This window comes from Salvia miltiorrhiza, chromosome 5, assembly GCF_028751815.1.
Source record: "Salvia miltiorrhiza cultivar Shanhuang (shh) chromosome 5, IMPLAD_Smil_shh, whole genome shotgun sequence".
Classification (NCBI taxonomy): Eukaryota; Viridiplantae; Streptophyta; class Magnoliopsida; order Lamiales; family Lamiaceae; genus Salvia; species Salvia miltiorrhiza.
In genome coordinates this window covers 40443100-40464906 of record NC_080391.1, presented here as the reverse complement: position 1 = coordinate 40464906, position 21807 = coordinate 40443100, and the positions used below count along the sequence as shown (strand labels likewise).

Sequence of the window (21807 nt, the reverse complement as noted above, 5' to 3'; positions counted from 1 at the left end):
GTTCCTAGCTGCATCCGCCAGTGTGTGACGGTGGTGTGGGAGGAGAAAGATAGTTCAGGGTGTTCGTGTGGGGGGGGGGTGTTTAATTATTTTTGTTTTTTTAATAATTAATTACACATATAATTAAAAATTCAAAAATAAAAAATAAATTTCAGATTATTTAATTTAATTTTTTGACTTAAAAATAATTCAAAATCGTTAATTATATAGATAGATAATGACTTCATCACAAATCCACCAACATACTTAAACTACTAAACACTAACTCCTTAAATCTCGTGCCGAAAAGAAGCGTCTCATCTTCGGCGGAACGGAGGGAATAAATATAAAGATAGATAATTTTTTTTGAAAAAAATTAACACATGGTGTTGAAGTGGACAAAATTCGTTTCAACTCAAAAAACTAGAATTTAGATCCAACGAGTTTACCTGATCAAGCGGTCCATGCAATTTCCAAATGGAAAGGCCCATGCACTAACACGGGAGATACGTAGGTCAGTCATTGCTTAACGACTAAGTGAGACGGAAGTCCAAGGAGATTCGTTTGTGAGGAATCAGAGCAGTTAAAGTTGGAATGGGCGTTCCTGATAAATTCTAACCATAGTCGTCTCTATGTAGGTCTGTCACCTATATATTCAAACTCATTAATTAAGTCAGAGAAATCCACAATCACTTGTATCCATTATATTTCACTTGCACACGATCTCTCACTCTTGCATTTCTTGTTGTCTCGTTTTGCCTCCACGCTCTCAAAACTTTAGAGTTTCGATCATGCGACTAGCCCCATTAGCTTGGACGCTCGTCGCCCCTCATTCCACAACTCTCAGTAGCTCTAGCTTCGTTTAACTGGGATTGTCTTGATTGATTGGAAACCATATATTACCTTACCTTTTTTTACTCTATTCATTATCTTACACGATAAGGAAGGTTTAAGGAAAACCTATGGGAAGAGGAAGATGACGAGTTTACGAGTTTCTCTATCGCTAGGGCTTCCCTCCGCCGCCTCCTAGGCGGCTGTTTCTCGCTTCCGTTTGGCCGGCCGGCTTTGGTTTTCTCCGGCCGGCGAGATGTCCATCCTTGCTTACTCTGAATTCCCTCCTTTAGGAAGATCCATGGCGGCTAGGGTTCCTCCCTTACGTGCCACTTCCAACGGGTTCGTGTTCTCCTTTCCGACTGGTGATACTACCACTTCGCACTCTCTTTTCCATGGGACGGGTTCCCACTCTTTGGACGAAGCTTTTCTCCGAGATGATTCCTTCTCCTCGGAAGTCCAGGAGACTGCGGGCTTCCATTCGACAACTAGGGTTTCTCAGTTGTATTTGCCTAGTTCGCCTCTTGTCTCGACAACGTTGCACCTGGACGCTAGGGCTCCGTCAGGTTTGCTGCATGGACCCTCCCCTTCTCAGGGAGAGACGGTCTTTGACTGGAGTTCCTTCTCGGCTAAGATCGCCGCTCAACCTCAACCGATGCTGGCCTTGAAGGGTGTTAATCAAGTTAGGGTTTCTGATAGGGTGAAGGCGGCCGCAGGTTTCATACGGCCCTCCCAAGGGTCTGTTTTCGTGGACTCAATTATCTTGGCTTCCGCTGCCAACGGGGACAATCCAACCAACGATGATATTCCCAGGCTGGAATTTCCGATGTCGGCAGGGATTGTGGGCACTATGGAGACGTCTTCCATGAACAACCCTAGTGTTCGGACTACTGCTAATCCGGAGCATGAACAACATCAGCTGAATGATCATGTTCCTAAAAAGAAAACCTTCGCCGATTCTATTCGTGCCACGACTGGGAGGCCGGCGGACGTGTCTGCACATGACTACGTGGCTTTACGACCAACGATGGTCGATGACCGTCCCTGCCTCACTTTATCCTCGGCTTTCCGGAAACGACAAATCAAAACCTTTCAACATGCCATTCACGGTCGGATTCTTCTCAAAAAAGGACAATCGCCGAGATTTGCAGCTGACCTTTTCCTGGAACTTTCGACTATTTGGAAACCCACGCATAACTGGGAAGTCATACCTCTTGGTAAAGGTTTCTTTACGTTTAAATTCTCATCGCAAGAGGACTTTGCCATCGCTTTTGCTAGGAGCGCTTGGCGCCTTCGCACCGGGATTCTTTTTCTACAAGCCTGGACCCCGAATTTCAATCCACACAAGATGGAGTCCTCCATGGCTCAGGTTTGGGTCCGTATTTTCAATCTGCCCCATGAGTTATGGCATCCTGAGGTTTTAACTGGTATTGCTCGACAGGTTGGTACTTCTCTCATTGTCGATGGTCTGTCTGCTCGTGCGTCTGTTGGAAGTTTCGCTAGAGTTCTTGTTGAGTTAAATGTTGCGCTTGATATTCCTACTTTTCTTGATGTGCAGTGTGATGAGGAAATATTTGAAATGAATTTAGATATGAGGACTTACCTGTTCTTCTCTTGGACATTCTACAGATAGTTGCTGGAAACTTTTTTCGGCAGATGATTCTCATGAAGAGGAGCAGCCCCTTCCCAACCAATCCGAGAATCTTGCTACGGGTCGGCGTGGTCGGGGAAGTAGGAGAAGAGCTAAACAACGACGAGCGAGGAGTCGTTCGGCCTGGAAACCTCGTAATAAGGAGGTTATTGCTAATAATGGGGTGAAGGTTGGGACTTATGCGAGGGCTGAAGAACAGGTTGCGGAGCCTACCCACACATCGAAGGCTGTTATTTCTGATATTGCTACATCCAACTCCTTTGAGATTCTAGATGATGGCATAGAGTCTGATTTGGGGAAAGGGCTGAACGACATGAGCATCATCAAGGATACTATGCAGAGACCAGAGAGACATTGTCAACAACTCGAGGATGAACACGCTAATTCGATCCCAGATTTCAGTGCTGACTCGGACCGTAGCCATGATCAGATCAAGAAGTGCTTTGACAAGGCAGCGGGCGGTACCAGTTCGCCCGAGCGGAGCAAATCGTCACAGCAGCGTCAATCGACTGATCTGAAGCGGAAGCTTGTACAGACTTTGGCTACGGAGAAGAGCCAAAAGGACGAGCTGAACCTGAATTCTGTGCAATGCAGCGAGGCGGAGCAGCACACGACTGATGCACTGGGGCTGTCGCTCGATCAGAAGCGACAATCAGAACAACGAATCTTGAATGAACAGACTGAGTCGCTGGAGCAAGATCGGCTGCCGTCCATAGCTAAAGGTGCTGAAAGATCTGCGGATTCTCGGAATCAGACCAAAGGCTGCATCAACACGGATATACGCAGTGGGCTTCCTTCTCCACCCAGATCTGATAATGGTAAGCTGGACACTCAGAGCAGATATACACACCTATCTAGCTTACTCTCCTCGAGCTCTGGAAGGAGTTTAGGCCCACACTCTCCTCACCTAAAGAAAGTCTTAGCGGCCCGTCCGCCTCTTCCTCAAAATAGGGGTGGACGAAGTGGGAAAACTACCTCTCCCGGGGGTGGCTCTTTCGATCTTAACAGGAAGTTAGGGGATGGAACTACATCCATTTTAGTCGCCAGACGGGGTCGATCTCCAGAACCGACTATTTTCTTGGACAAGATTTCGGCGGCTCAATCGGCTGGGGTCTATACACAGAATTTCACTATTGCCTCCTCCACTTCTGGAGCGTTCCAGAGTATGTCCGCTGTCTCTGCCCAGACTTCTTCCAAACGATGGGGGGATGAGGATATGGATGATATGAAAGATCCTCATCAGGAGGATGACATTTCTCTTAGTTCTCAATGAATGTCCTTTGTTGGAATATTAGAGGCATTTATTCCTCTATGTCCCTTCTTGCACATTACTGCAGCATATATAGACCGTGTTTTCTTGGCATTCTTGAGCCCAAGTCTAGGTTCTCGGGGATTCCAAGTTCTTTTTGGCGTTCTTTACACCTTGTCCCGGTTCACCAGAATACTCGTGACAGACGTCGCTCCAATATCTGGGTTTTTGCTGATCCGTCTCTTGTTCCGACAGTGGTGTTCTCTTATGCTCAGGTGGTGGTCATCCGTTGCTCTCTTTTGGGGACTTTATGCACTCTGGCTTTCACTCACGCCTCTTGTAATTATGTGGAGCGCCGTCAGCTCTGGTTAGACATGATTCCTTTCATTGGAGGCCCTTCTCTTATGATTGGAGATTTCAATGCTATTTTAGGGGCCCATGAGCGACGGGGGCGTCGCGTTCCGGCTTCTACCCCCTGTGATGAGTTCCGTGCTTTCATTGATGATCATGATTTGATTCAGCCGGATACCTCGGGTCCTTTCTTCACGTGGACTGACAGACGGAGATTCCCTTCTCCTATTGAGTCGGTTCTTGACCGTGCTCTTTTCTCTCAGGGTTTCGCTGATATTTGGTATTCTTCTACCTCAATTGTTCTTCCTAGGCTTGGGTCTGACCATTCCCCCATTTTGTTGCGATGCCAGGACACTGCTAATCCTCCTGCTGAACGTCGGTTTCGTTTTCTGAATATGTGGTGCTCGCATGAGGGTTTCCTTGATCAAGTCCGTGCTTCTTGGACTCTGCCGCTGGATTATCTTTGCCCGATGGTCAGGGTTATGAAAAAGTTGAAGAGACTTCGACCGACTCTCAAGACCTGGAACAGAGACGTTTTTGGGAACTACAATACTACTCTTGCCGAGCTTCAACATGATCTGAGCTCTCTTCAGGAAAATATTGACGAACAAGGTTATACGGAGGATTTTTTCGATCAGGAGGTCAGTTTGCAAGCTCGTATTGGTTCGACTCTCATGCGCAAGTCTGAACACTTGAGGCAGCAAAGTCGGGTTTCTTGGCTTTCCGACGGGGATAGGAACACTCGCTTCTTCCACTCTATGGTCAAATGGCGTCGTTCCAATCAAAATATCAAGCAGCTTAGCATTGATGGGGTTATCTCGGAGGACCCGGTTGTCATGGCGAATCATGTGATCCAGTTCTACGAGGATCTCTTCTCTGAGCCTGTCTCTGCGCCTGTGGACAGATCGTGGATTTCTGGTTATATCCCTGCTTTGATTACTTCGGCCCAGGCTGACATGCTCACAGCCATTCCTTCGGCTGATGATATTCGTTCGGCCGTCTTTGCCATGGATAGGCATAGCGCTCCTGGCCCGGATGGGTTTAACCGGGCCTTTTTTCAGCACTCGTGGGAGGTGGTGGGGGAGGATTTAGTTGCTGCGGTTTGTAGGTTCTTCACTCATAGCTATCTTCCTCATGGTCTGAACTCCAATTTGCTTTGCCTTCTCCCCAAGAAGACCAATGCGGTTCTGGTCTCGAATTTTCGGCCCATTGTGCTGGGAAACTTCTTCTTCAAAATCATCACTAAGATTCTGGCTTCTCGGTTGAATGCGGTGGCTGCTGTTATTGTCTCGGCCAATCAGTTTGGGTTTATCTCTGGGCGATCCATTCAGGAATGTATTTTGCTGGCCTCCGAAGGCGTAAATTGCATGGAGCGCTCGGCACAGGGGAAAAACATGGCTCTGAAAGTCGACATTAGGAAAGCTTTTGACACTCTGAGTTGGGATTTTGTGGAGGTGGTTCTCGACAGTTTTGGTTTTCCTCAGATGTTTAGACATTGGATCAGAGTTATCTTTCAGTCTGCCAGAATTTATATTCTCTTCAATGGGGAGCAGCATGGTTTTTTTGGTTGTTCTCGTGGGGTGCGACAGGGTGATCCCCTTTCTCCTGTCCTTTTTGGACTTGCCGATGAGGTTCTGAGTCGCCTTCTCTGGGATGCTGCTGACAGGGGGTTTATTGCTCGTATGAGGATGTCTCGCAAGGCTACTCGGCGCAGCTGCCGGATGATTGAGTCGATTCTTCAGATTTATGCCTCTGTTTCTGGACAGTTCTGCAATAAGGCCAAGTCTACGATTTTCTTTGGCAAGGGTGTTTCTGCTCAGATGCGACGTAGGCTTCAGCGAGATCTTGGTTTCGCCACTGGCTCTTTGCCGTTTGTTTATTTGGGCGTACCTATTTTTGCTGGTCGTGCTTCTGCTGCCCGTCTCATCGGCATTCGTGATCGCATTATTGCGCACTTTCCTAGATGGCAGGGCATGCAGTTATCTATGGCGGGCCGGCTTTGCCTGGTTACTTCCGTCATTCAGAGCGCAGTGGTTCATAGCATGCTGATCTATAAGTGGCCGGCAAAATTGCTCCACGATTTGGATAGGGCCTGTCGGTCTTTTATCTGGACTGGTTGTACTACCACCAAGCCTAAGTCGTCGGTGGCTTGGAATAGGGTTTGTGCTACCAAAGCACAAGGGGGGCTTAATGTGAAGTCTTTTACTCACATCAGCCAGAGCTTCCAGATGCGTTTAGGTTGGCTGCTGCTTACTGCGGACTCTTTTGGCTTCCAATTCTTCCGTCAGCGGTATCTGGATGAGTGCTTGAGACCCCGTTCACTGTGGTTTTCTTCTACTATCTGGTTGGGTACTCGTTCCGTCATCCATTCTCTTGTCAGTGATACTCACTGCTCCATTGGCACCGGCTCTTCTATTCTCTTTTGGATTGATAACTGGCTTGGGTATCGACTGGTCGACAGAATTGGTATTCCGACTGCTGTTCATCATTCTCTTATGCACTCGGTCTCGGACTACTTCTTTGATGATACTTGGCACTTCACCCTGGATTTCTTGCAGACCTTTCCGGACATAGCTTTTGACATTGTTTCGGTTCCTATTGGAGGGGGGTGGATCGACGTGCCTGGACTCATTCTCATTTTGGTGAGGTCTCTGCTTCACTGGCTATGGATCATATCCGTCCCAGCCTTCCGATGGTCGATTGGGGTAAATGGATCTGGGCACCTTTTATCCCGATGCGCCGTTCCATTGTTACTTGGCGTGTGATTCTGGGTCGTCTTGCTACTGCTAGTTCTCTTCGTCGCTCTGGTTTTATTGGCCCGGGCTGGTGCCCCATTTGCCGGAATGCTTCTGAGGATATTGATCATCTGTTCTGGGATTGTACTATTGCTCGACAGATCTGGTACTCCCTTTTCACTTGGTTCCGGGTGGACATCCCGTTTGTTCATGATATTGGGAGTCTGATCCTTTGGGCGATGAAGGATCCGGCTAGCAAGCAGGTTGATAATCTTTGGAGGATTGGAGTCATGTCCACTGTTTGGAGCATCTGGAATATGCGCAACAGAGTTGTGTTTGATGGGGCTACGGTCTCTGCGACTGCGGTTTCGGTGCAGATCAAAGCTTTTATTTTGGAGACTTCTCGTTCCTGTTTGGGGGAGATGGCTAACTCGGTTGAGGAGCTGTTGATTCTTCATGGCCTTGGTGTTCCGGGAAGATCCCGTCGTCCGCTCTCGTATGTCTATGTCTACTGGACCCCTCCCCCGGCCCCGTGGCGCAAAATTAATATTGATGGTTCTGTTCACGGCTCCCCTCTTCACATTCATGTTGGATGCGTTATTAGAGACTCGTCTCGAGTTCTGGGCTGTTTTAATTTCTCTGTTGGGCGTGGTTGGGCGTTCGAGGCGGAGCTGCTTGCTCTCGTCATTGCTTTGGAGCAGACGGTCTCTCATGGTTGGAGTCATGTTTGGATTGAGACTGATTGCACCTATCTGGTGGACCTTTTCCGGTCGCGTTCTGACACTGTTCCTTGGAGATTCCTTAGCCGTTGGCGTAAGGTCCTTTCTTCTACCGTGAATTTCCATATTATTATTACTCACATCTACAGGGAAGGGAACCGGGTTGCGGACTGCTTGGCTTCTTCGGTGGTGGAAGAAGGTTACTGGAATTTTGCGATCCCGGAGATTCTCCATCTGGTTCGCGATGACAGAAGACAGTTGCCTTACATTCGGATTGTCACTTGAGGTGTTCTTTTCTCTTTTCCCTTCCTCTTCTTGTTTTTGTTCCCGTTTGCTCTGGTTGTTGCCTTTATGGGTTTTCAACCTTTCATTTTCAGACTTTTTACCTCTCTTACGCTTTTGGTTCTGTTTGGATCTTCGAGGATCTGGTCTGTGTTTGGTGTGGTGGTTGGTCTGGGTCTTCTTGTTACGGCTGTCCTTTCGTTGGGCTGGGTTCTAAGGTGTTGGGTTGTCATTACTTGGGAGACTTTGCTGGCCGTGATTTGTCCGGTAGATGCTAGCAGGAGTGTGTTCATTGCAATATGCTTAGTATCCTCTCTGGTATGTATGGTTTTTTCTGCTGCTGGTCTCTGCTCCTCTGATGTAATTCACATTATGAGCATGGAAACCACGCGGGAAGACTTGGGTTACCCCCAATGGCTTCATCCCGTGACGTTGACCCTCAAAGCATGCTTAATAAGTGAGTTTCATGTTTAATTATTCTTGGTTAAGAATGGATCATAAAAGTAATTGCATTAGAAAATTCACTGCTAGCGGAGAACTGGGTCTGATCGGCTGGCTGGTCTTCTTATGATGGCTCATCTCCCCTTTGTCCCCCTTTCGTTGGTGACTGTTGGAGCTTTTGGATTCAGATTTGATTGTGTTTGTTGGTTGTTTGATCCCTCTGATGTTCTATCTTTTCTGAGGGCGTTTTTGGGGCTGAACTGTCTGTTTTGGAGAGGTTTTTCCTTGGCCAGCAAGAGTTTGTTTTCTTGTGTAGTTTTTGCTTTCTTTGTTCCTCTTTCCTCTCCTGTTGTTGTTTGGTTTCGCAGGTTCGTGTGGTGGGATCGGTGAAAAGCTCGAAGGACGGCGTTGAACTTTGCTATGGTGCTCGAGGTTTGCTCTGGAGTCGAGGCCTGCTTTGGCGCGGTGCTCCGCTCTGGCGTTGAAGCTTTGTACTGGCGTTTGAGGTTTGAGGTTGTGTTCTGCACTGATGATTGTGGTCTGCTCGGATGTCGCGTTTTGCTCTGGTCTTGTTGGTGGACCGCTTCTTTTCTGGTCGCCAGCAATGGTTTGCTTGTCAGCTCGCTAGGTCCGGGATGGCTCTGCCGTGGTCTTTTCTGGAGCTCGGTTGTTGTTTTTTTCTCGGGCTGGGTTGTTTTGAACGGTGATTTCGGTTTTTCTTCGCTGTCTTCACTTTGTTTGGGTGTTTTCGGTTTTTTGTTTGTTTTCCCCTTGTTTGCGCCTGTGCTTTCAAGGTTTTCTGCACTTTTTCTTTTTTTCAATAAAATTTCCATTTCAGCATTATCTTACACGATACGCACGTTATTTACGTATAGTACGTTGGTTATCTCTAAATTATTTTACTAACTTGAGCGTCGAGGGCCCTTCAAATGACACTTATTGGTGCTTCTTGTACAATTCTAACGTTACTTATGGTTTCAGCTTTCTATTTATTTTGTAATTGTGGGATCCATTCTCAATAAATATTTAAAATTTAAAAACATACATGTTTGTTATAAAAAAATTATAACTATAAGTAGTATTAATTGAAATTATTATATTATATTTTTACATATTTTCCTTGTGATTGGTTGGATTTTGTTAACCAATAATGACTATAATTTTGACAAACAACATTTTAATCTTAGCATAAATTAATAAATTATTCATATGACACTGATTAAAATTTTATCTATATCTATATAATATATAAAAATAACTACTCACTCCGTTCCATTACAAATGACTCACTTTTCATAATGCAATGTCGCATTACAAATGTTTCATTATATTTTTTTATCTATACCTAATATTTAAATAATTTTCATCAACCAATTTTATCTATTTTCTACACATTTTTTAATCTTGGTGCCCAAAAGTAATGAGACATTTGTAATGGGATAGAGAGAGTAATACTTTTCAAAAATAGTAACTTTGATTATTGAGTCATTTGCAAATTTTTCATTTTTGAAAATTAATTTTATGAAATATCGAAGTTTTTATTGTATTATGTATTATTATATTTTTCTAATACAACTATAAATGTATATACAATTAAATATTTTAAAATTTATAATATTTAATTTATTTTAAATTTAGTTATAGATAGTATTTATTTATTATTTTAATTACAACTATTATTGTATAAAAGATCGTTTGGGAAGTCATCTATCGTAGGGTATTTATGTCTGGTTCCAAATCTATATATCTCATGTTATAGTCGTAATTATATTTAAATCCAACCTTAAGTACGCAATCCAAATAAAGTAGCCCTAGCATTAACACAGGTGTCGGGTCAACAAAGCCAATCACGACATCCACCAAACTAGATAATAGGCACTTCCTATTACACACAAAAACATGTGTTGATAACTTCTCTTCCTCCAAAAAAGAAAAAGAAAAAGTGTTGATGCTACTTTCTGAAGCAGCTCTATTATCTCCAAGATTCCTCCAGCCAATTCCAATTTGAAGATTCCGAAGCATGACGACGAAAACCCAGAAGAAATCGAGAAGCTCATCGAAGAAGTCCAAGAGAGAATCAGTTTCGGTCCGCATCATCGATGAGAAAACGCCTCTGCTGCTTCACAAGAAGGCGGAGAGCAGCAGTTTCTCCCACCAAGAAGCAGACGGAGCTTCCTTCACCGGAGCCGTATTCAACTTGTCCACCACCATAATCGGCGCCGGCATCATGGCATTGCCGGCCACCATGAAGGTCCTCGGCCTCGCCCTCGGGATTGCAGCTATTGTGTTTGTCGCCTTCCTCACAGAGCTCTCCATAGCCATGCTGCTCCGCTTCAGCAAAGCCGGCGCCGTCGCCTCCTACGGCGGCGTCATGGGGGACGCGTTCGGCGCCGTCGGCCGGAAAGCCTTGCAGGTCTGCGTGGTCGTCAATAATATTGGGGTGCTAATTGTCTACATGATCATAATCGGTATGTTAATTTCTCACATACAGTACTGCTTTAGACTTGAAAATTTTCGATTTGTCTTGAAAATTTTTTGATTTGTGAAGGCGATGTCGTATCCGGTTCGACTTCGAGCGGAGTTCATCACCCCGGTCTGATGGAGAGCTGGTTCGGGCAACAGTGGTGGACCGGCCGGTTCTTCGTGCTGGTTGTCACTACGCTTGGGATTTTCTCTCCATTAGCGTGTTTCAAGCGTATCGGTAAGCTGCAGTTTCTTATCTTACTGCCAATTAATTCACGGATTTTTTTTTATATTTTATTGTTTTAACCGAACTTTTGAAATGTTGTAATAATTTTCCTATCTCATTCATTCGCAATCAACACTATTTTTATTGAAAAAATGGTGGAGAAAGGGCTTTCTTGATTGTTGTATTTGGTGTTTGAAGTCATTTTTTGGTTGCAGATTCTCTGCGGCACACCTCTGCGGTGGCTGTTTTTCTTGCAGTGGTTTTCCTGGTCATAACCGCAGGCATCGCCGTCGCGAAATGGATGCAAGGAACCATGATGCCGCCGCGGCTCCTCCCCAATATCTCCGACATGAATTCAATCTGGACGCTCTTCACCGTCGTCCCTGTCCTTGTCACCGCCTACGTCTGCCATTTCAACGGTACAATTCTTCCCAATGTAGGCAAGTTTGTAATTGATAGTTAGGGGACGTTTACTTTGGAGGATTAGCCTTGATAAATAAAAATAGTAAGACTAATTCCTTATTTACTTTGATGGATTACAACTTTGGGATATCCCAATGCCCTTGAATATTTTTATCATCCAAGCTCATTTTGTTGATTCCTTATCCCATGAAAATGTGAGATTGGAGATATCCTAAATAAACAGTAATTAATTAATCAAGTATGATCGTGCAGTGCACAGCATTGAGAAGGAGCTAGAAGATGCTTCAATGATAAAGCCAGTGGTTCGAACATCACTGGCACTCTGCTCAGTGATTTACATCATGACGAGCTTCTTCGGGTTCCTGTTGTTTGGCGATGGCACGCTGGATGATGTGCTCTCCAACTTCGACAAGGATATGGGCATCCCCTTGAGCTCCCAGCTCAATGATGCTGTTCGTGTCAGCTACGCGCTCCATCTCATGCTTGTTTTCCCTGTCATTTTCTACCCTCTCCGCCTCAACTTAGACGGCCTCCTCTTCTCCTCCTGCTCCATCCCTCTCACGGCCGACAACCTGCGCTTCAGCTCACTCACCATTGGCCTCATGTCCCTCATCTTCTTGGGCGCCAATTTCATTCCCAGCATTTGGGACGCCTTTCAGTTCACTGGTGCAACCACTGCTGTGTGCATCGGCTTCATCTTTCCTGCTGTCGTCGTCTTAAGGTAGCATCTGAGAACTTTTTTTTTATCTGTTTTTGGTGCTCACCTTTTCTTTTGCTTCAGGGACGCTCATGGCATCACCTCGTGGAAACACAAGACTTTGGCTGTGTTCATGGTTGGTTTGGCTGTGTTCGCTAGCTTGGTGGCAATTTACAGTGATGCGTACGCCATCTTCAAGAGGAACGCAACGCCTACACGCGAATAGTCTCTCACGAAGAGGAAGTGGCGGGAAGATGGATCAGAAAATGTGTGATATATGGCTTGAAGATGGATATTGACCTGAGTTGGTTTCAAGAATTCAGGCATCATTTCTGCGTGGTAATAAGTGTGTTATGTTGATTTCCAAACAAACTAGATTTATTTATATATTCAGAGGTTTATGTGTTAACAGTTTTGGTCCACCTTATAATAGTATTCTTCAACTATATATGTTTCTTCAAGTGTAATACGATATTTGATGCTGAGATTGGTAAGAGAAGAAAACAATGATCTTTGTTTCATCCCTTGTAACAGTTTGAGTGAATGTTTCCATCAAAAATTTTAACCACAGTTTTCATTCATTGTGAAGCTTTTACTCATTTTCTTCCCCCCTACTAGACTAGAAAAACCCATCCAGTTTCTGCACTTGCTCCAAAATCTTGATTGCTGCTATTCTGTGAGTTGTGTTTCGAGGCCACTCTGCTGAATCATCTCGTATATCTTGTTACAAGAGATGACTACTCCTATTGTCACAATACATAGAAACCTAGAGTAGGATCACGTTGCATCCTACTCAATCCCCAGCATTAAGTAGATCACTCAAAATATCAATCTATGCCTATGGTGTAATATCTTAAGTTCATTTTTAACCGTTGTATCTTGAGGATAAATATTATAGACCTATAATGGAGCATTATGGTCGAGTTTGAATAGTGTACCTTTTAGAATAGAGTGATATTCCAACATCAACGAGTAAATCAACGTTCTTAATTCTTATGCAATAACCTCAAAAGTCTAAACTATATTTGAAAAACCAAAGTGTATTTTCATGATTTGGCTGGTAATAGTTGTGATGACCATTGATGTGCTGTTGAACCTTTATTTTCGTGACTTGGCTGCTATGCCTAATTTACTCTCTTCTCCGGTTGCTTAATTTACTCTGTTCCCAAGCCTTGGAGGGAGAGATGCTGTCGCTCTCCAGTTAAAGCTTTGACAGCAAAAGTAATACTAGTAGTATTGTTTTTAGAGAATGGAGAAAATCATATTTATATGGTGATATGAGTAATGCATCTGATATCAAAACTTGATTTCAGATTACCCATAGCTAAAAGGACATTCGTCCCTGCATAGCTAAAAGGACATCTGATTTCAGTTTCAAACAGGACTAAGATTAGATTCTGGAATCCATTTTTATCATAGCATGATTTTGGTCATATCTGTGGTCCTGTTATTCATGATGTGATGGTTGTTCCAGTTGCTTAGGTGTTTCCTTCTTTCTCAATTGTTACAAAAAAACCATGATGATGATATCAATAAGAATTTGAATATTTATGTCAATCAATTCTTTATTTCATTTACTTTTATATTTTGTTTTTATTATTCAGCCCCAATACTTGATTCCAATTCTCCAATATATTGCAGAGAGAAGAAAAGGGAACAAATTAACTTCAATGAATCTATGTATATAGAGAGAGAATAAAAGGTTTATGTAATGATGTAGCATCATTAATTCTTCAGAGTTGTTTTTCTTTTAAAAAACTAGAAAATGATTTCTTGTCCTCATCTTCTGATTACACAGAAGAGACTTTATCCAACACTGGAACTATTCAATTTCCAAACCACAATGACATACAATCCTATCTTATATATCTTCATACCTTATATGATCGCATACATTTACAATGAAATACAAATGACATATAAGACACTAAATATAGCCAATATTTCTAATTAGTAATGTTTGATATGAACAAATATAATATTTTATATGAATAAAAATAATATTTTTTATTAGTAATGTTTGATATGAACAAAAGTTTATATGAATAAAAGTAATATTTTTAATTAGTAATGTTTGATATGAATAAAAATAATATTTCATAAGAATAAAAGTAATACTCCCTCCGTCCCAACGAAGATACTACATATTTCTTTTTGGACCGTCCACGAAGATGCTACATTTTTAAATATGGAAAAAATAAGGGATTTTAATTGCAGAATTACAACTAATTAATCACTCATTTATTACATTCTCTCTCGCTCTCTCTTACTTTGTCACTTTATTACATTCTCTCTCCTACTTTATCACTTTTATACTACACAATTAAAACACTAATCTACAACTCCTTAAATCTCGTGCCGAGAAAAATGTATCGTCTTAGTTGGGACGGAGGGAGTATTTGATATAAGTAAAAGTAATATTTAATCTGAGCAAAAGAAAGGGGACTTGATTAACGGGACGGATGGAGTATTTATTAGTATTAGAAGAAGTAATAATAATTGATATGAGTAAAAATTATATTTCTATTAATTAATATTTTATTTGAGCAAAAGTAATATAAGTTCAAAGGGATACATTGTTTTATGTATGTATAATGATGATCTAGGCTAGGCTAGTACTTTATTTTACAAATGACTTTGAGTTTGTCGACGTGATCATTTAAGTTTAAAATTTGTTTAAAATATCAACAAGTTTCAATAATTGCATGCTCTTGTGTTTGGTTGGTTGTAACTTAATATAGTCAAGTTTGAACAAATTAATACTACTTCAACTAAACATAAATCAAACCGTAATATTTGACATGAATAAAAGAAATATTTATACAAGCAAAAGTGATAGTATTTGTTATTAAAAAATGTAATATTTGTTATTATAAGAAGTAAAATTTCTATTAAGTAATACTTGATACAAGCAAATGTAATATTTATTATGAGTAAAAGTAATATTTGCAATTAGAAAAATTATTTTGTTATTAGAAAAAGTTATGTTTTTTATTAGTAATATTTTATATGAATAAAAAAAATCAAATCTAATTAGTAATGTTCGACGTGAACAAAACTAATACTCCCTCCGTCCCATCTTTTAATATACAACTTTCCTTTTTTGAATGTCTCACATTTTAGTACCAATTTCTACTTTTAGGAAAAGTAAGTGAGACTCTTACTCCACTTTTATTGTTTTAACACACACATAAAAGTCGGGACTTTTATTCCACTCACAACACACGTAATCACTTTATTAAAACTCGTGTCACTCTCAAATGGATACTAAAAGTTGGGACGGAGGGAGTAAGTATTTTATATGCATAAAAATTATATTTATTATTAGAAGAAGTAATATTAGATATGAGTAAAAGTAATATTTGATATGAGAAAGAGTAATATTTGTTACTCCCTCCGTCCCTTAAACATCTTTCTAAGGGATTGTGGCACAAGTTTTAATAAAAATTAGTTGTGTATTAGATGAGTAGAGAATGAGTCTCATAAAAAATGAAGATTGTAAGTGTAATAGTGAGTGATATTATTTCCAAAAGTAGGCTAGAAAAATGTTTTGGGGACGGACCAAAATAGAAAGAGAGGAAGATGTTTAAGGGACGAAAGAAGTATTTGAAAAAGTAAAATTTCTAATTAGTAATATTTGATATGAGAAAAAAGTAATATTTCTATTAATTAATATTATTTGATATAAACAAAAGTAATATTTGATATGAGCAAAAATAATATTAGATGTCAGTAAAAGTAATATTTGATTTTAAAAAAGTAATATTCTTGTTATTAAAAAAAGTTATAGTTTTAATTAGTAATATTTGATATGGGAAAAAGTAATATTTATTACAATTAATTAGTAATATCTTGATTGCTGCTATTATCTAACCTCGCCTCTGACTTGTATTTCGAGGCCACTCTGGTTCATCTTCCTCCGAATAATCTCGTATATCCATAATACATAACGTAATCCATAAGCTCCTATGGTTGTATATTAATTCGAGTCTAAGATCACGTTGCATCCTACTCAATCCCAAGTATTAAGTAGATCACTCAAAATATCAATCTATGGTGTAGTATCTTGAGTTCATTTTTAACCTTTAATTTAAATCTTGAGGATAATTATTGTAGACTGCAAAACACCGCATTACGGTCGAGTTTGAATAGTGTATCTTTTAGAATAGTGACTGATATTCCAACATCAATGAGTGAATCAACGTTCTTAATTCTTATGCAATAACCTCAAAAGTCTAAACTGTACAAGATGAATAAATTATACTATTTGAAAACCAAGTGTATCAAGATTACGTCATTAATTGAATTGTCCCCCAAATATTTACCTATAGCAAATCAGCATGAATTTTAATAAAAACTAGTTCGGTATTTGATGTGTGAAAAAATGATTCCACAAATTAGAAAAAGTGATGATAGTGACTTATGGACCAATTAAAATGAAAAGAGGTGGATTCATCATAAATTAAGAAGATATTTTGAGGACAAACGAGAAAGAAAATAAAGGAAGATATTTTAGGGACGAATGAAGTAGTATTTTCGTCCAACGAAATTACTTATCTATTTATGTTTGGAATGTCCCAAAATATAAGTCATTTTCTTAATTTAAATTGATTTTTAGAAAACATGATCATAGAGGACTCCCAGCAGATCACCTAAATGCATCATTAACTCTAAATTTAGGCTAACACAATTGAAAATGAGATTAAAAAAAAATGCATCCAGCAGATCCCCTAAATTGGATGGGGCCACAAAAAATTTTACACCTACCTAAATTCAATTTTAAATTTACACCCACCCTAAATTTATTTTAAGCTTATAATTAGTAGGGCCCACACATAATTATTGTTTTTATGTAGAAAATATGAGATCTGGTGTATGCATTTATAAAATCGAGATCCTAAAATTAAGTAGGGAAGCTTTAGAGAAGAATATAGGAGCATAATTTTGGAATTTCTGCTGGGAGTGCTCTTATTTAATGTTTGTAAAACTGATGCATGGAATAGGTGAAGGTAAAATAAAACACAAAATATATTCCCTCCATCCACCACAATAGATTTTAATTTATTATTTTCGTTCATCCATGAAAACATGTCATAATTCTTTTTGTCATTATGGACCCACCATTTTTTAATTTGTAAGACTCTTTCACCACTCATCAAATAAACAATTTATTTTTTTAAAAACCCCACCCATGTTATATTTCATTAGAACATATTTTCACAGATGGAGTGAGCATTTTTTGTATAAATATTAAAGGGTTAAGGTGCAGATCCACCCTTGAAGTAGAGGCCCCTAGAGCATTTATCCCCCCATTTTCGACTCTGGCGCAAACACCTCCCCATAGTCCAAGAAAAGGGTGCAATTAAACCCAAACCTCTAACGCCGTTAAATGTCTGGGTTTAATTGCACCCTCTACTTCAGGGGTGGATCTACACCTTAATCTTTTTTTTTTCAATTTCGGCAACCCACCTCCGACATCAGCTTAACCGCCTCCGTACTCATCGGCTCCGACTTGCACCTTGTCAGCTCGCATGCACCCAATCTCTTGGTCGTCGATGCTGTTGTGTGGGGCGATAAAGAAGCCGGTGGCGTTGCTCATGTCGGCCGTGGGCAATCGACGACCAAGAAATTGGACGCTTGCGAGTTGGCAAGGTGCAAGTCGGAGCCGATGAGTACTGAGGCAGCTAAGCTGATGCCGAAGGTGCGTTGTCGAAATTGAAAAAAAAATGGTTAAGTACCAAATCCTCCCCCCAACGTTGGGGCCCCTATCGCGTATAGGACCATATAGTCAGGGTAAGCGCTGTTTACTACCTCAACGTGGCTAAACCTAAGCAAATCCCCCCCGCGTTTTAACGGTGTTAAAATGCCGTTAGAAAAATAATTTTTTTATTATTTTAATGATGGCGGTAGCCCCAACCGCATCGCCGCCTCTGAAACTCTGGGAACCGCATCGCCGCCTCCTCCCTTGGCGACGGCAAAGGCGCTGCAACCTCCATCTTAAGCGCCCTAGTCCCCAACCCCCAGACACTACTCCGGCGAACGCGCCGCCTTTGCTACCTTACCCCAATTCCAGCCAGCCTTTCTCCAAATCCCAGCGAGAACGGTTCATCGTTGGGGAAGGAGAGGCGGCAGACCTGGCGTCCGTGAGTTTTCTGACCGAGTGTGGTATTTGGAGGTGAGACAGAGCAGTGGCGGTGCTGTCTTCCCAGATCTGAGAGGACAGGGGCCGAGGGAGGTCAAGCGGCGCGAGGGCGCGTTCGCCGGAGTCGAGCGGCGTCAATGTGTTGCATTAAAAAAACCAGCAATGGTGATGGAGTTTTTCTGAAATTGGAGGTTTTTGGGGAGGAATTTGTATGACTTGAAGAAGAACGAAGATGGTGATGGAGGAATTTGGTGAGATCGGTAGCTGCTTTGTCGGAACTCAAGGAAGAGGGAGACGACGGCCGTGGGCCGGAGAAGAAGCACGCGACGATGGGGACAGCCTCGACCGCCCTGTTCCGAGCAAGAGGCCGAGAGGTGGAGATCGAGTCGTGGCTTTGGCCGTTCGGACGGACGGAGAAGAAGTCGACTGAGGGAAGATAATCAGTTGGGGACGGAGGAAGCCACACCGGCGGCGGTACAGAGAAGGCGGCGGCAGAAACAATGGACGAAGGGGAGAGAGAGCTGGACCGCACCCACCTGAATTAAAAATTAAAAAAAAATATTTTTCTAACGGCGTTTTAACACCGTTAAAATGTGGGGGGGGGGATTTGCTTAGGTTTAGCCACGTTGAGGTAGTAAACATCGCTTACCCTGACTATAGGGTCCCCAACGTTGGGGGGGTATTTGGTACTTAACCCAAAAAAAAGGTTAAGGTACAGATCCACCCCTAAAGTAGAGGGTGCAATTAAACCCAGAATTTTAACGGCACTTAACGGCGTTAGAGGTTTGGATTTAATTGCACCCTTTTCTTGGACTATAGGGAGGTATTTGCGCCAAGGTCGAGAATGGGGGGATAAACGCTCTAGGGGCCTTTAGTTTAGGAGTGGATTTGCACCTTAACCCAATATTAAACACTCCCTCCGTCTCTTATATATACTCTCTTCGTCCCATGAATCTGGACACATTTCTAAATAAGGTAATAATTACTCCCTCCGTTCAACAAAAAGAGTCCTATTTGGGGTTCGGCACGGGTTTTAAGAAAGTTGTTAAAGTAGGTGTAAGAGGAGTAGATGTAAATTTATAGGGGTAGTGTTAATGAATTTTTTTTAATTCTTAATCCCAAATTAAGTTTTGAACTTCTAACAGCTTACAAACACCATCATTCAATCACCATTTCTCAAATGAAACATGAATTCATTCATAAAAAAAAAATTAGTAACCCTCAGACCTAAATTGTCATCACAGGGCGACACAAACCAAAGGCAAAGCATCAAATGCAGTTTTGTAACACCCCGTACTTTTCCTTATGTTGAGAGATAGTGTTTTAACACTATTGAGAATACTGAGATGTCGAGATGCGAGATTTATTTTCTTTTAAATAGAGTTATGAGTGGACAAACTCATGATGGAGTTATAATGATGAGATTTGAGAAACGAGTTGAGTTAGAGATGCTGATTGAATTGAGATGAAAGACGAGAGATAGAGTCGAGGTAGTGATTGAGAATCACTATAACGAGGATTAAGCTAGAGTGACGATTAGAGTGATGATCCGTTAATGTGATAACTCTGTGAGTTATTTGTTTGACGTTATGTGATTTATTTACGTGTGTACTTATTTTTGAGTCAGTGTGATTTTTGAAAATTAGTATACATGATTTTAAAATACTGTCGCACACATTCCTACACTCACCACCGATTTATTTTATTCTCTTATTCCCACATGGGGATAATTTTTTGGCGATGAGACTTGCTGCTAAGGGGGAGACAAGGCACTATTCAAGCATTTAATGCTACTTATCTTAAGGGAATAAGAATCTTGTTAAGACCGAAGAGTTTCTCTCTCTCTCCGTCTTTCTCATCATTTTCGGCCTTCAACTTCTTCTCTCCCCCTCACGCCATTCCTTCTCTCCTCCATTGGAGACTAAGCTCAAGCTTCTAAAGACGTATCTACGATGAAATACTCCACTAAATCTAGCCCCTAAACACTTTCTACTCTTGATTCAAGAAGATTAGTGGAGTTTGATGCTCGAAGAATTGAGAGAAGACTTCTTTTTTCTTGATATTGTTTGAGTAAGTGTCCTGATCCTTTAAGATCTAGACTTTATTATGTGAAATATGTGCATAGAAGGATGATTGAAGCATGAGAAACTCCCCCTCCACCTTTTTCGTCATTTTCGAAAATTAGGGTTCATGCCCTTCAAAAAACCTTTCTGGTTCTTTTCTAAAATTGGGGTGAGAAATACGTTTTATGTGATGATTTGAAGTGATTAAGGTGTATTTTGCAAAACTGAGTCTTGAGATATGAGTTTTTGAAAAACCAGTTTGATGTAAGAGTTTGGGAAAAATCTGAGGTTATGTCTTGAATGACGATTTGATGATGAGCATGAATATATGAAAGGATTAACGTGATGTTGATGGATTAGTGTTTAAAATGAGTTTTGAGCTGGTCATGATGTAGAGTGTGAGTATTTTTGATGTTTGAGAGTGTTTGATGATTTCTGGGAATGAAAAAGTTGATGAGTTTTTCGAGTTGCTCTTGATTGCGTCGTTCTGTCTTGAGCCTTGCTCTACTCTGCCGAGAGTTCATTTCCCCGCTGGCATGCCAGAGAAATCGTTTCCCCGCGGGCATGCCAGAGAGTTCATTTTCCCGCTGCCCTGCCAGCGAGTTCATTCCTCTGAAATCGATTCCTCTGAAATCGATTCCTCTGAGTTCGATTCCTCTGAAATCTGATTCCTCTGACGATCGATTCCTCTGACGATCGATTCCTCTGATGTCTGATTCCTCTGACGACGAATCCTCTGACGATCGAGTCCTCTGATGATTGATTCCTCTGACGTTCACCATTCCTCTGGCGACAGAGAGTTCATGATTTCGCTGCCTTGGCAAGTTGATTCCTCTGCCCTGGCGAGTATTTTCCGCAGTACTGCCGAGCTGCTCAGCTCCGTTCTGCTAAGTTTTCCACCTTGACCACCGAGCATTTCTCTGCTCTGATCTCTGAGTCAAACTTATGTTTGATTGTTTGTGATATGTTTATATGTGAAGTTGCATGCTTATGTGATTGTGCATGCCGATGTGCTTATTTTCTTTGAGTATGGTCCGAGTTGAGAGTTAAGTCGAGAGTAAGACGTGGGAATCCTTAGAAGTCGAGTATGCCTAGGGATTTAGTTTTACTGAGTAAATAGACGATGAGTGAGAAGTTATTGTTGAGACGAGATTGGATTTCAGTATTGAGTACTAACTAAGGTTGTTTTATCACATGAACCTTCGTGATGATGTTGATGATTTATGAAGACCCGAGCAAGACGAAGAAGTAAGTCCCCTGTTCCTATCCGAGCTTAAGCGAAGGACTTCAGGTGGGCATTATTTTGAGTATTCAGTTTAAGAGCTTTTCTAAACTGTTTAAATGATGATGAGATTATAAGATGTTTTGATGATTTGAGATAAATGATGTTTATGAACTGTTTGACTTGCCAAATTTTGATGTTGAGTTTGTATGTCACCTTCTACTGATGAGACGAATTCGGTCCTGCCACAAGCGGGATTTGTGCACAGAGGTGACTGTGAGCCGTCTTCGGGTCGGCCAGTCACGGTACTTGAGAGGGAGGCCTACTTCTCAG

At 41.6% G+C, this 21807-nt stretch overlaps 2 protein-coding genes across 2 annotated transcripts; both read left to right on the top strand.

Annotated features, from left to right (window-relative positions):
* Positions 1 to 3772: 3772 nt before the first annotated feature.
* LOC131025925 (uncharacterized) lies at positions 3773 to 8723 on the top strand. Its single transcript, XM_057955705.1, has 4 exons — positions 3773 to 6708; positions 6852 to 7791; positions 7893 to 7943; positions 8607 to 8723. Exons 1-4 carry the CDS (start codon positions 3773 to 3775, stop codon positions 8721 to 8723), a joined length of 4044 nt encoding a protein of 1347 aa, XP_057811688.1.
* A 1232-nt stretch (positions 8724 to 9955) lies between these two features.
* On the top strand, positions 9956 to 12628 carry LOC131024422 (amino acid transporter AVT6A-like). The gene is made up of 5 exons (XM_057953932.1): positions 9956 to 10706; positions 10787 to 10939; positions 11143 to 11346; positions 11603 to 12071; positions 12132 to 12628. Exons 1-5 carry the CDS (start codon positions 10259 to 10261, stop codon positions 12271 to 12273), a joined length of 1416 nt encoding a protein of 471 aa, XP_057809915.1. The 5' UTR covers positions 9956 to 10258; the 3' UTR covers positions 12274 to 12628.
* The last annotated feature ends 9179 nt before the right edge of the window (positions 12629 to 21807 follow it).

What these genes read in the sequence shown, in the direction of transcription:
- LOC131025925 (XM_057955705.1), top strand. Translation starts at nt 3,773, where the DNA reads ATGTCCCTTCTTGCACATTACTGCAGCATATATAGACCGTGTTTTCTT. An exon ending in CTCATTCTCATTTTGGTGAG is followed by an intron (nt 6,709 to 6,851) that starts GTCTCTGCTTCA and finishes TGCTACTGCTAG; the next exon opens with TTCTCTTCGTCGCTCTGGTT. An exon ending in AGTTGCCTTACATTCGGATT is followed by an intron (nt 7,792 to 7,892) that starts GTCACTTGAGGT and finishes TTTCATTTTCAG; the next exon opens with ACTTTTTACCTCTCTTACGC.
- LOC131024422 (XM_057953932.1), top strand. Translation starts at nt 10,259, where the DNA reads ATGACGACGAAAACCCAGAAGAAATCGAGAAGCTCATCGAAGAAGTCC. An exon ending in TGTCTACATGATCATAATCG is followed by an intron (nt 10,707 to 10,786) that starts GTATGTTAATTT and finishes TGATTTGTGAAG; the next exon opens with GCGATGTCGTATCCGGTTCG. An exon ending in AGCGTGTTTCAAGCGTATCG is followed by an intron (nt 10,940 to 11,142) that starts GTAAGCTGCAGT and finishes TTTTGGTTGCAG; the next exon opens with ATTCTCTGCGGCACACCTCT.